We start from the raw sequence: 12381 nt of genomic DNA on the forward strand, positions 1-12381 counted from the left end.
AAAATATATAGAATTTCTGCAAGTATTCCTTTAAGGGTCTCTTGTCTCTTTTCACAGTGTAATAACGTGCTGTTATTCCAGTTGTCATGTTATAACTTGAACCAGTGAGTGAGTGTGCCCTGAAATGGACTGATGCTCCACTCAAGACTGGTTCTTGCCTTTCAACACTTGTACCTATATTCTACACAGAGTCTTCAGACTATCCATTGAATGAATATGACATGAATAAATAAATTAAAAATCTTTCACAAAAGATCCAATACATCAATACTGCAGTGCAAAATCACAGAAACAGAACATGTAAACTGACTATTCTAACTTAATACAAGTTAATATTAAGATACAATAGTTAGTTTTGTAGAAAGACCATCTGCGAGCAAAGCATCTTCAGGTCTTCTGAACATTCTTCATTTTTAAACAGAAAGCCAATACAGGTTTGCCAACACTTTAGAGGCCTTCGCTTATGCAGTCTTCCCATTATCTGTGTTATGTAGTCATTCAGTATTAAATGTTGCACAAAGGAGAAGCGACTGCATCTTTTTATCCCTTTTTGTGAGGTTCATACACGTGTATAGAGCACGTCTATGTATAGGTTTGTATCTAAGCTGGTTCACCACTAGAGAAAGGCGATTAGCTGCAACAATCAACTTGAAACTTAAGCAGCAGCAAAATAGCACACATCGTACAACACAAACACTCATTGAGCAAGAATGTGTGGTTTTGCATGGCAAGCCAACTCTCAGGCACCATTTCTAAGTTACTGCAGCATACAAGTTTGGCAGGTCCCTACAGTCCACTGTTATCTGTCCCATAGCTGCTGCTGACTGTCAGACAGACAAAACGCTTGTCGCGGCAGTCGTCTTCTTACTGTCTGGTCCCTCAATACATGGCCTCACTTTCTCGGAAGGTGGCAAAAGGCAAATTGAAGGCACTGCTGCTCCTCTTGCTGTTGCTGTCTGTAGTCTTTTTACTTCTTCCGTTGGTTTTCTTTTTATTCCAGGGTAACAATGAACTTGTGTTGATGGTTGTGTTGGAGAGGCCATGGCAGCGGATGTTTTCCTTGTCGCTGCTCAGGGAACCAGTGGATGTTAACAATATTGATTTTCTGTCCATCTAGACAAAGGAAAGGAAACCAAAGTCAACACTACAGTAAGAAATGAACATACCTGTCATGTATAAATGTCCGAATGTCATAAATGTTAGACATGCACCCTTAAAATGACATGGTAAAAAGGAAGGTACAGTAAAATAATAGTTTTTCTCTGAAATACTGTACTAGCCAAGATATTTTTCCTTATTTGAAATTATGACTCAAGAAAACCTGTGTACACCTTGAGGACATTTTTCAGAAATCTCCACCTGAAATGCCCCAAAATAAAGCCTTATTATTTAAAAAATAAAGGTAGGAGAGTCACTTTTTCACTAAAACCTGACAGATAACTTCCCTAATGTGATAGAATCTGTGTCAAATTTGAACATTCTTAACAACTGCTGCTAAACTAGGAAAAAATGTAGATGCTCACAGTAATACTTTCAAATTTTTGTTTTCTGGTACAGTATATCTCATGTACAAGTGGGCGCTCCCAGAAATGTTAGCCGTATCTGTCTAAAGTTTCATGTTGATAACACAAAGAAATAAATAGTTACAGCATTTGGCACCATGGGTCTCCTCTCCCCTATCCTAAACCTCTCCAAATGGGGGATTTGGGTTCAGAACAATTTAATTGCACAGAAAACAGTGAATCACATAAAAAGTTCAAACTCCATCCCCTCATCCCTACCCCACCAACACATTTACCTGAAACTATTTACATTGTTTGCTCCTGCTTCAAATAGTGTATTTTTTCATTACGCACGCCATCAGCCGTGTCTTATTATATCCACATATGGACAGCTACGTATCGTTGGAGACGCCACAGACACTGTCATCCAATGGTATGAGAATTGGGAGTGTGTGACCTATAGAGTCAGAGCTAATGACCTGGAAATGTGAGGTGGTACTTGCCAAAGGATACCTCCCAACTCCTCTTATTCAGAGGAGATTTCATGATTAATGTATCGTACAGTAATGTGCTTGGATTGATGATGAGGAGAATTGACTGTAGGTACTGATGTGTCACTTATAGACATTTGCTGTTGTTTTGTGAAGTAATATGTGAAAGCACATGAAAAATGAGAACAGCGGCGTAACGTTTGCTTGGTTGGTTGGGAGGGTTCATCGCATTGGTTGAAATCTATTGGTTGGGATTTTTGGGTTCATTCATAATACTTGGGTATTCCTTTTACAGAATAATTAGTATGATATTTTAAAATATTTTTGTGAGAATTTATGAAAAAAAACACACACATGATTTTATAAGAAAATAAAAGTCAACGGTAAATATTTTAACGATTTTATTATTAGGAGTGTGAATTCGACAGCCATCGCTTGCAGACGAGGTATTGTTTGTGTCGTTGTGTGGCACAGTTCAGCTGCATGACATGGTGAAAATTTTTAAATGATCTCTCGGCCTCTAAGGGTATAAGAGGCTGCCATCTTGACATGGAGCAAAAAATAACCGATCTAATAGTAGCCGGTTCCACTACCCCTTCCTGAAGACTTCACATTATTTGCCCCTCAATACTTTATATTCTTCCCTTTAATTGTTTTACAATGCCCTCTTTGCAAACAGTATTGCACAATGCGTCATTTCAGACTAATTAGTTAATGTTTGTAGGCGTCTTTTGCTACCATTTAACAAACCATAAAACCGCTTGTCAGATACCCTTCTAGGCAGTGTTGAATAGTAATAAAATGGAAATACTTTGTTACTGTCTGAATATGTTTGGAGAAAATTTCTACTTTACTTGAGTACAAAAGTTTCTTTGACTTTTACTTCACCATGTTTTCAAATGGGGCGGCATGGTGGCGCAGTGGTAGCGCTGCTGCCTCTCAGTTAGGAGACCTGGGTTCGCTTCCCGGGTCCTCCCTGCGTGGAGTTTGCATGTTCTCCCCGTGTCTGCATGGGTTTCCTCCCACAGTCCAAAGACATGCAGGTTAGGGGGACTGCCGATTTTAAATTGTCCCTAGTGTGTGCTTGGTGTGTGTGTGTGTGCCCTGCGGTGGCTTGTTTGTTTCCTGCCTTGTGCCCTGTGTTGGCTGGGATCGGCTCCAGCAGACCCCCATGACCCTGTAGTTAGGATATAATGGATGGATGTTTTCAAATGCAAATGGCTACGTTTACTTTGATATATTTTGCTAGGCACATTCACTACTGCGTTATTAAACCAGAAAACAGATGGGCTATGCAATTACACAGAATGATTTGATCAGTCAGTTTTGTAAAATACAGTAAGGGCTTCCCCCCACTTCAGTGCCTTGTTTTTAAAACTGCAGCGAGGTCAATTGTGTACGTATGCAGCATTCAAACTGTACAAAATGCATTTCAGATGAATACAGGAGCCATGTAAAGCAGCTCTTCTATGCACAATATTTCTGAGTATGTTTTTTTTCAATGACAGGTGACCAATCAGGGACTGAGATATTCTGATGCGCAGGATCCAATCAGGGCAATTGACATCTAAGAAGCACAAACCAATCAGAGCATGATGGGGCCAGCATATACACAATACTTTGTTTCACTCATCTGCACTGAAATGATGTGCCGTGGTTTTCAGAAATGTACAGCACAGGAGTGCGTTTTTAGAAATATTTATTGTCGTCAGTTGAGAACACTGGGATGGTGTGGGAAAAATGCAAAAATGGAGACAAATGTCTGCATTTTTAAATGGAAATCGTCTTGGAAGTCCCATTAGTGCCATAGCATGTGGGTTTGAAATTGCGATTCTGAAGTTTGCCTCCTGGGCTCATCTGAGGTAAGGATGCCAACTCCAGGACACGAGGGGGCCATGGTCACTGATGGCAACTTCACAGCTGTGAGAAACTGCCGATGGAAGGAAGCTGACCCACCCCCGTCCAGTAGTCCTTCCGCTATAAAGGTGAGACACACCTGTCAAGGCACGTCTCACTCAGCACCCAAGGAAAGATTTGTTTCATTTTTAGTTAACCTGCTTTTTCATTTTGCTTTATTGGGCACACCACATGCCTGTTTCTGTTTAAGGACTGTGTAAATATTAAAAAGGGGTGACCCAGTTGGTACCCCAAAACTTTCACGGTGACCAGTGTACTCCCTCGGTCGACAGTATGCATTTCCTGATGGTTGAGATTTACAGAATGATGAGAACATAAGAAATCAGATAAATGAGAGAGCCTGTTTGTTTGGCTAGTAGCTAAGCTGTCCCAGTATCTCATCCAGATTCTTCTTAAAGGTTGTTGAGGTTTCTGCTTCAACTCTATGTCTCGATAGTGTGTTCTAGAGTCCCACAAATCTTTGCGTAAGGAAGTGCTTTAAATGCACTTCCCCTTAATTTGCACTGATGTCCTCATGTAGGCCTACTGTATGTGATTCACCCTTAATGAATGAGTGGTGATAGGCAAGGCAGACATGCTTTAATCACAAAGACAGCCTCTCCATTTGTCCTAAACACAGCAGAATGTTAGATGATAGTGATAAACCTCACCACAATAAAAGCCAAAAGATCAATGACCCTAAAACAGGATCCTCACAGCTTGAAGATTACTGAATCAGGTAAGCGTGAGATGTATTTACTGGTCAAAGTGTTCCTTCCCATGAGCTTGTTCACTTCCGAAGCTGTGATAATGCATTATAAGGAGTGATAATACTGTATGCCACTGCTATAAACAAAATGGAAGCAATACCATCTGTTGTTAATAACTAATTACTTGACCAATAATGGCAACTCTCAGTTAAATTTACTGTATATGCAAACTTAGAATTTTACGATATTTATATAATCATAAAGTTTCATCTCATTGAAAATGTTCTAAACAGTCATTTTACTACTCCCTGCAAAATATAATAAATACAGCAGTAAACCTCAATTAAGCTGCTGCACTTAAGGCACCAGCATTAGCTGCTTCCCAGTTCATCTTTGCATTTGATAACAGTAAAAACTCTCCACATTTGCTGTGCTGACACCATCATATTATATAATGTAATATACTGGAAGATGATTATTTAAAAATGCTTTCAACTTCAGTTTAAGCTTATTAAAACTCATTACCAGACTGCACTTCGGCATAGTGCAGTCTAGTAATGCATACTAGTCTCGCTCCAAGTAGTTAAACATTTATAAAAAGGGTCCTGCCCCTTTTCATCTTTTTAATGGAGTTGAAAAGTTCATACACTCATGCACAATAGATCGACAAAAAGAAAAATGTAAATAGTGATGAGGTTAATCTGTTAAACACTGACCTTTTTTACTGGCTATTACCGCTGTGAAAGATCTTGAAATTGCTTAGAACTAGTTTTCTGTCCTGACCCATACACCTTCCAATCCGCTTCAATCGCACTGGCCCTCTATTTATCATTACTGCTATTTGTCTCTTGATGGGCCATCTAAGCCTTGGACTTCAAAGCTGACCCTTTCATCTTTTCCGTTTCTCAGTTTGCTGAGCCTTGACTTCCTAACTATTTTTTTAACAGCTATCTTGAGCCTGCTGAGACTTTAATGCATCATCTGAATCCTATGGCATCCCACTCCCTATACACGCTAAGCCTCAGATGTTTCAAATGACCATTATGGCTCCTCAAGACATGTGTGAGCTGAGCTCTTAACTTCTCCACTGATCCCCTCAGCTTTCCCGCTCCTCAGTTTGATGTTCAGAGTTATCTTTCTGAAAAGACTCCTAAGCCTGGCATTTAACTCATCTTTTCAAAGTGCTCGCTCTAGAGCCAGCTTACCTGACTCTGCTGGTCCAGCATATGGACTGTTATCACACTGATGTCAACGCCTTCCTCTGAAATGCCTTTCAGCATCTGAACAACTTCTGCATGTTTTGACCATTTACAGTCCTGGCCGTTTATGGAAATGATATAATCTCCTTCTCGTAGACCAGCATTCTGGAATAAAAAAATGAACAGATGTGAACCAAACTGTAAAAGCTAAGAAGCACATCTCTGTATAATAAGTCGCACAACACAGCATGGTCATGGCAATGAAAAGAACACAGCAATGCTTAGATTTAAAAGGAAAATAAAATGTAACCACGATACCACACCATTCTGTAAGCCCACTTAATCCTGAGCAGGGCTGCTTAAGCATATCCCTGCAAGAACAGGGTGCAAGGCAGGAACAATCTCTGGACAGGGCGTCAGTCCATCGCAGGGGAACACATTAAACACACTCACTGGGGCCAATGTAGCAATGCCAGTGCATGTCACCTGCATGCCTTTGGACTGTGTGAGGAAACTCATGTGAACACGGGGAGAACATGCAAACTCTACGTAGGGAGGACCGGGGACATGAACCCTGGTCTCCTTACTGTGACATAACAGCACTACCACTGCACCACCATGCTGACCTGTAACCAAAATTGTGAAGGTAATAAAGCAGGTAGGTTACATTTGAAATTATATCACTGTGATGAATCCTGGTTTTCACAAATTTGGAATCATTTAGTAAGGTACATTAAAGGGAACTGCTTTTAGGACTGAAGCCAGGAAGCTTAATGAAAACGGTGTGGGAATCTTCAACAAACTACTGAGACATGGAGTTGAAACAGAAAACTTGACATCCTTTACGGAGAATCTGGTAAGAGATGAGGACAGCTTAGCTATTAGCTAAACCAATGAGCTGTTGGACTGAATGGTCTCCTCTCGTTTATCGGATATCTTATGTTCTTATGTAGTATTGTTTTTGCACCCTTATTTTTGAAAGTGTTTATTATTTTAGGGTTCTGTTGGTGATGTCATTTCAAAATCATTGTTGATCATGGGTTCCACCATTTTGTACCCATCTTTGCGTGGCCTTGGTCATGTTCTTTTTAGTTGCTAGTCCTGCTGCCAGCTGTTATGTTTCAGTCAGGATCTGATCCCTGGCTCAAATAGGTCTTCTTTTATTCGAAAGTTTTTGTTGTTTTCCCAAATATTTTCATTTTTTGCTAGTTCAGTTTTTGGATTAGTTGTGTCTTTTTTATATGTACATCATTTTATGATTATTGTTAAATTTGTAACTCTTTATGAATGTGCTGATTTATCAGGAAAGCAAAGAAATGTTTTGGGGAAAAAGTAGAAAATATTAAAAAAAATGGCTAGCAGAACATCAGAATTCCTTTTCTCTAAAAGAATGAAAAGACCTCCACAGATGTGCTTAAGATTACTCCAGATCAGGAGCTATAAAGGTGTTGCAGTCAACTCAAACTAAAAAAAAAAGAAATGCTGCCACCTTGTGTCTGTCTTTTGGTGGTGCAAGTAATTTTCAGCTTTGTTTCATCAGCAGGTATGTATGAATTGAATTTCTTTGCTGTTTCAGAACTCTCAGGCTGTATGTATGAATGATCTGAACGATACTATTATATACTGTAAATACAAAGCTTTGCAATGCAATGCTTCTGCTGTGTAGTAAAACTACATGTTTACTTTGGTTAAATTTTAAGAGTTATGACAAATGTACAGAAAGCCATAAAGGCATAGAAAAGGTGAAAATTGAAACATGTTGTGGGCAGAAATGAAGCAATCCATTTAGTTACAAAACTTGAACAATGAAAACCCCGAAATATTTTTTGGTTCATATTAATTAAGTATACTGTAAAGAAGAATTTCACTTTTATTGCATAAACATTTAGAAATGATGTCTGATAGAAAGTGAGATGAGTATAGCTCTTATGAAAAATTATTCACTGTGGCAAATGCAATGAACTGCGTTGTAATACCTTTGATAACTTTTGTTTTATTAATTTCTCTATTTCACAGTGGAAAAATTAAGCAGTTATAGCATAGTTTATTCGAAAAAACTTAAGTATTAGACAATCTGCAGCATTTATAGAATTCATTCTACATTTTTAGATGGCCCAAGCCTTTAAGAACTTTAATAGCCATCATACACTCACCGGCCATTTTATTAGGTACACCTGTCCAACTGCTTGTTAACACAAATATCTAATCAGTCAATCTCATGGAAGCAACTCAGTGCATTTCGGCATGTAGACATTGTAAAGACGACCTGCTGAAGTTTAAATTGAGCATCAGAATGGGGAAGAAAGGGGACTAACGTGACTTTGAATGTGGCATGGTTGTTGTGCTGGTTTGAGCAATTTGGAAACTGCTAATCTTCTAGGATTTTCACACACAACCATCTATAGGGTTTACAGAGAATGTTCCGAAAAAGGGGAAAATATCCAGTGAGTGTCAGTTCTCTGGGTGAAAATGCCTTGTTGATGCCAGAGGTCAGAGGGGAATGGCCAGACTGGTCTGAGCTGATAGAAAGGCAACAGTAACTCAAATAAGCACTCGTTACAACCGAGGTATGCAGAAGAGTATCTCTGACCGCACAACATGTTGAACCTTGAAGCAGATGGGTAACAGCAGCAGGAGACCAAAGTGGGTGCCATTGTTGTCAGCTAAGAACAGGCAACTGAGGCTACAATTAGCATGACCTCACTAAATTGGACAATAGAAGACTGCAAAAACATTATCTAGTCTGATGTGTCTCCATTTCTGCTGTGCCATTTGGATGGTAGGGTCAGAATCTGGAGTCAACAACATGAAAGTATGGATCCATCCTGCCTTATGTCAACGGTTCAGGTTGGTGGTGGTGCTGTAATGGTGTGGGGGATATTTCCTTGGCACACTTTGAGACTCAGTACCAAATGAGTATTATTGTTTAAATACCACAGCCTATGGGAGTATTGTTGCTGATCATGTCCATCCCTTTACGACCACATAACGTGCCATGTCACAAAGCTCAGATCATCTCAAACTGTTTTCTTCAACATGACAATGAATTCACTGGACTCAAATGGCCTCCACAGTCACCACATCTCAATCCAATAGAGCACCTTTGGGCTGCTCATTCAGGCCACTCCTTGGCCCATCTCGAACAGACCTCCACACCAGTCTACCCCTGAACAGTATCCTCCAGCCATCTCTGGAGGGTACTGTCTTCTTTAGGAGGGGTTCTGACTAAGAGGCATTTGGTCCTAATCCCGCAGATGGCCCCTCCATCAAGCACATAACACCCAATATCTTGGTTCCTCTCGTACTGAGCAGGATTGCTATTGCAACAACACATCATAAGTATGGTAAAACTAACCTATCTCACGACCGTCTAAACGTAGGACACAGTGTATCGATGTATGACGAAATACAACTAGTCATTTTATATTTTAAAATTCAAACAAAGTAAATGGTGTTAAAACTTTACTGTGAGTGTACATACCGCTGCAGAGCCATTTGGAACAACTCCAGCAATAAGAATTGGCGAATCTCCACGCAATGTGAAGCCAAAACCTCCTTCTCCTTTTACTAGGCGCATCTTGCGTGGTGGACTCCACTTATTCTTTGCTGAAAACACTGACAGAGGACCCTATGTATAAAATGGGGGGAAAAAAATCTAAATTAATTGAAAAACTTAACTTTAATCAATGAATCACTATGTTTAATAGAAAAGGTAATATACAATAAGGCAAAGATCTCCAAGCCCTACTGCGTTTTTTTTGCTAGCTCATCCCATGATACACACTAGTGGACCTTCATTTATTTTTTCTGATATGTTACTTACCACATGTAGTTTGTAGCGATGGCATAAGAAAAACATTTTAATTTCATGTTTTCATAGAGAATGAACATAAAAACGTTTCTAATAAACTGGGACCCAATGATGACCCACACTGGACCACAGTCAACAATATCAAAAATGTCTACAAAAAATCTTACGTTACTTGTGCTGTGTAATCCATACATCAACTCATTGGGTTGTATGCCCATAACGTGAAAAATATTGTTAAATAAATAACTTCAGAAAATGAATGTAGTCCACAAACATTATATTATTATATTATATTATATATTGAATATTCACATAGGATCATGCTTTTTAATTGAAGACAGGACTCTTGACCAGTGCATGAGGGGGAGAGACAGGGCAGGTTTAAAGTTAAATTACAATAAAGTGGGCAGGAAGTGAAGGGGTCTGCATGCCTTCTGAGTCCAGTTTCACCGACAGGCACCCATGACTCCCATTCACTATTGGAGAAGTCATTCGCTTACAGACATACAGATTTATTTTCCTCATCCTGGACTGTAAATGTTTAAGCAATATGAAGTGCATGTCTGTCTACTATTGTGACTTGCTCCATTGGGTTAATACTGTCACATGTACAGAGTACACTGAACTTCTTACATGCATGCGGAAAACAACATACAACTTGTCACTTTTCTCCGACACCAGGATTTGTGAGTAGTCAAAAAGAGGTCTACATTAGTTGAAGATAAGACCACATCTTTACAAATAATTAATATAGAATTCCAGGCAATTCCAAAGGGTTCACAGTCTTTCTCTTTAAACTGTAAATAATAGAATTACAGTAGTGGCATCTTCATATTGCTGCTCAAGGAAACCATTTGTTGTAAAAGCTTAAACAAAGGTTTCAGTGGGTTCATATGAGTTGCCTTCCAGCCTCTGTACACTGAAAAGTTAAAAAAAAACTCCACATATTCTACTCGAGAGACAGTGAATCTTATTTTAGAGCGTTGATGTACTGTATGTATATTGTTTAATAAACCACATTGTGAGACATCTGTAAATGGACAGATTACAGCTTGGCTGAGCCATTTGGCTTCCTTTGTGTTTGACAAAGTTCACTACAGTAGCTGTAAAACACTAACCGGAGTGTCTACATCTAGAGGGGGCGCCTAATGGGATGTCTGGGATACCTTAAGTCTACATGTGACAATCACACGTCAAAGCCATTTAATGCATTTACACTGGCATTATAAAAGTTAGCTGACAATCTGTTAAGTTCATTTTTACTTTCTCATATACGACGTGTAGGGAAAGTATTGGAATCGTCTAAAAATTTGATTTCGAGATTTTGATGAATCTTGACGATTTAGACCTCCCTGAGTCCTAAAATACCATTTTGGGAATTATGTCTCTGTGTGTGTGCGTATGTAAACACGATAAGTTGAGAATGCTTTCACTTCGGTCAACCAAATTTTGCATACAAGTATTAGGTTTTATTCATGCAGCTGCAGTGTCCAATTTATTCAATTTTACTTTTATAATAATTGTTCAATATTTTAATAATTTGATTTGATTTGTTGTTGATGGTTCTTTCATGTACATAATATAAAAATATAATCATTGTCTTGAGGTTTACTTCTCAAATATCAATCCCCATATCTGAGTATACGAGAAAGTCTAGGGGAGACCACTCCCGAATATTTTTGATTCAGATTTTACACGTCACACAGCCAGCATAGTATTCATGACTGTTATGGCAAAGTCTAAAAACATTGAAAAGATGCTGCAAAACAAAGACTGAAATTTGGCTTTTAAGGATGGTGCTTGAAGATACACCTGAGATTAAATAGAATACATGGAACACAAGAAATATTAAAAGAAAAGTTTCCTCCAAAATTTCACTTTCTTAAAGAGGTTGTTCATTGTTTGTCAGTAGTCTGCTGTCTATTTTGCAAAAGCAACTTATTTTTACATGTGCAAATATGGGTGGATTATAGATAATAACTTCGCAAGTAGAGCTGCAGTCTGCTGCTTAAGACTTGGACACTTCTGGCGGTGGAAGATTTACACATAAACTGACATGCAACTGGATGTTTATTAGATCCAACAATACAAAACCTTAACCAGATCTGACTGTGCCAGTGAAATCAGTTACAATTACCATAATAAAATAGATGCCACCTGCAAACTGGTTCATACAGCTGGCATCATGAATTACTAGTACTTTCACAAATTATAATAAAGATTTGATTACACATTGGTGTACAGTTAGAAAGGAACTCCACTAACTATACAGTAACTGGCATCATACTGTTCAAACACAAAATACCATCTGATATGTGAATAATGATTTTTCTGCAGTAGCCATATTATCATCAACACTGACATCAGGCCAGGTTATTGGATACAATATATACTTGGATGGTGGAATCACAGGGAGAACATGCAAATGCCACACAGAAGACACCCTGGCACAAGTGCTCTGAGTTAGTAATGCTGTCTGCTACGCCACATTGTGCTGCCTGCTTTCTTTCAATAGTCTAAGGTTACTTACCAGTCTGTGGAAAATGTCAGTTACTTTAACCCGAGAGAAGTTTGGAGTCTTTATCTCTGGCTTTTGCTGGGTTTTAGCTGCGAAAAGAAAAAAAAGTGTATATATATACAGTATAATATCTTAAATTTGACCGTGAAATGTAAACAAACACTTTTAAAAATTCTAGAAACGTCACACTTTCTCAGTATTTTTGCATGTTTAGTTATTCTAATATGTTAGATGCAAAGAATACATTTTAGCCA

The 12381-nt window shown here is 38.7% G+C and overlaps 1 protein-coding gene across 1 annotated transcript in view; it reads right to left on the reverse strand.

Moving 5' to 3' along the window:
• Positions 1-226: 226 nt before the first annotated feature.
• rhpn1 (rhophilin, Rho GTPase binding protein 1) overlaps positions 227-12381 on the reverse strand; it is a 120195-nt gene continuing 108040 nt past the window's right edge. Inside the window, exons 12-15 of the mRNA XM_039753751.1 lie at positions 12140-12216; positions 9280-9426; positions 5805-5963; positions 227-1113 (exon numbers count right to left, since the gene is read on the reverse strand). Of these exons, the coding sequence (XP_039609685.1) occupies positions 880-1113; positions 5805-5963; positions 9280-9426; positions 12140-12216 (617 nt within the window). The 3' untranslated portion in view covers positions 227-879. The remainder of the gene's footprint in view (positions 1114-5804; positions 5964-9279; positions 9427-12139; positions 12217-12381) is intronic.

This window comes from Polypterus senegalus, chromosome 5 (assembly GCF_016835505.1).
Source record: "Polypterus senegalus isolate Bchr_013 chromosome 5, ASM1683550v1, whole genome shotgun sequence".
NCBI classification, from domain to species: Eukaryota; Metazoa; Chordata; class Cladistia; order Polypteriformes; family Polypteridae; genus Polypterus; species Polypterus senegalus.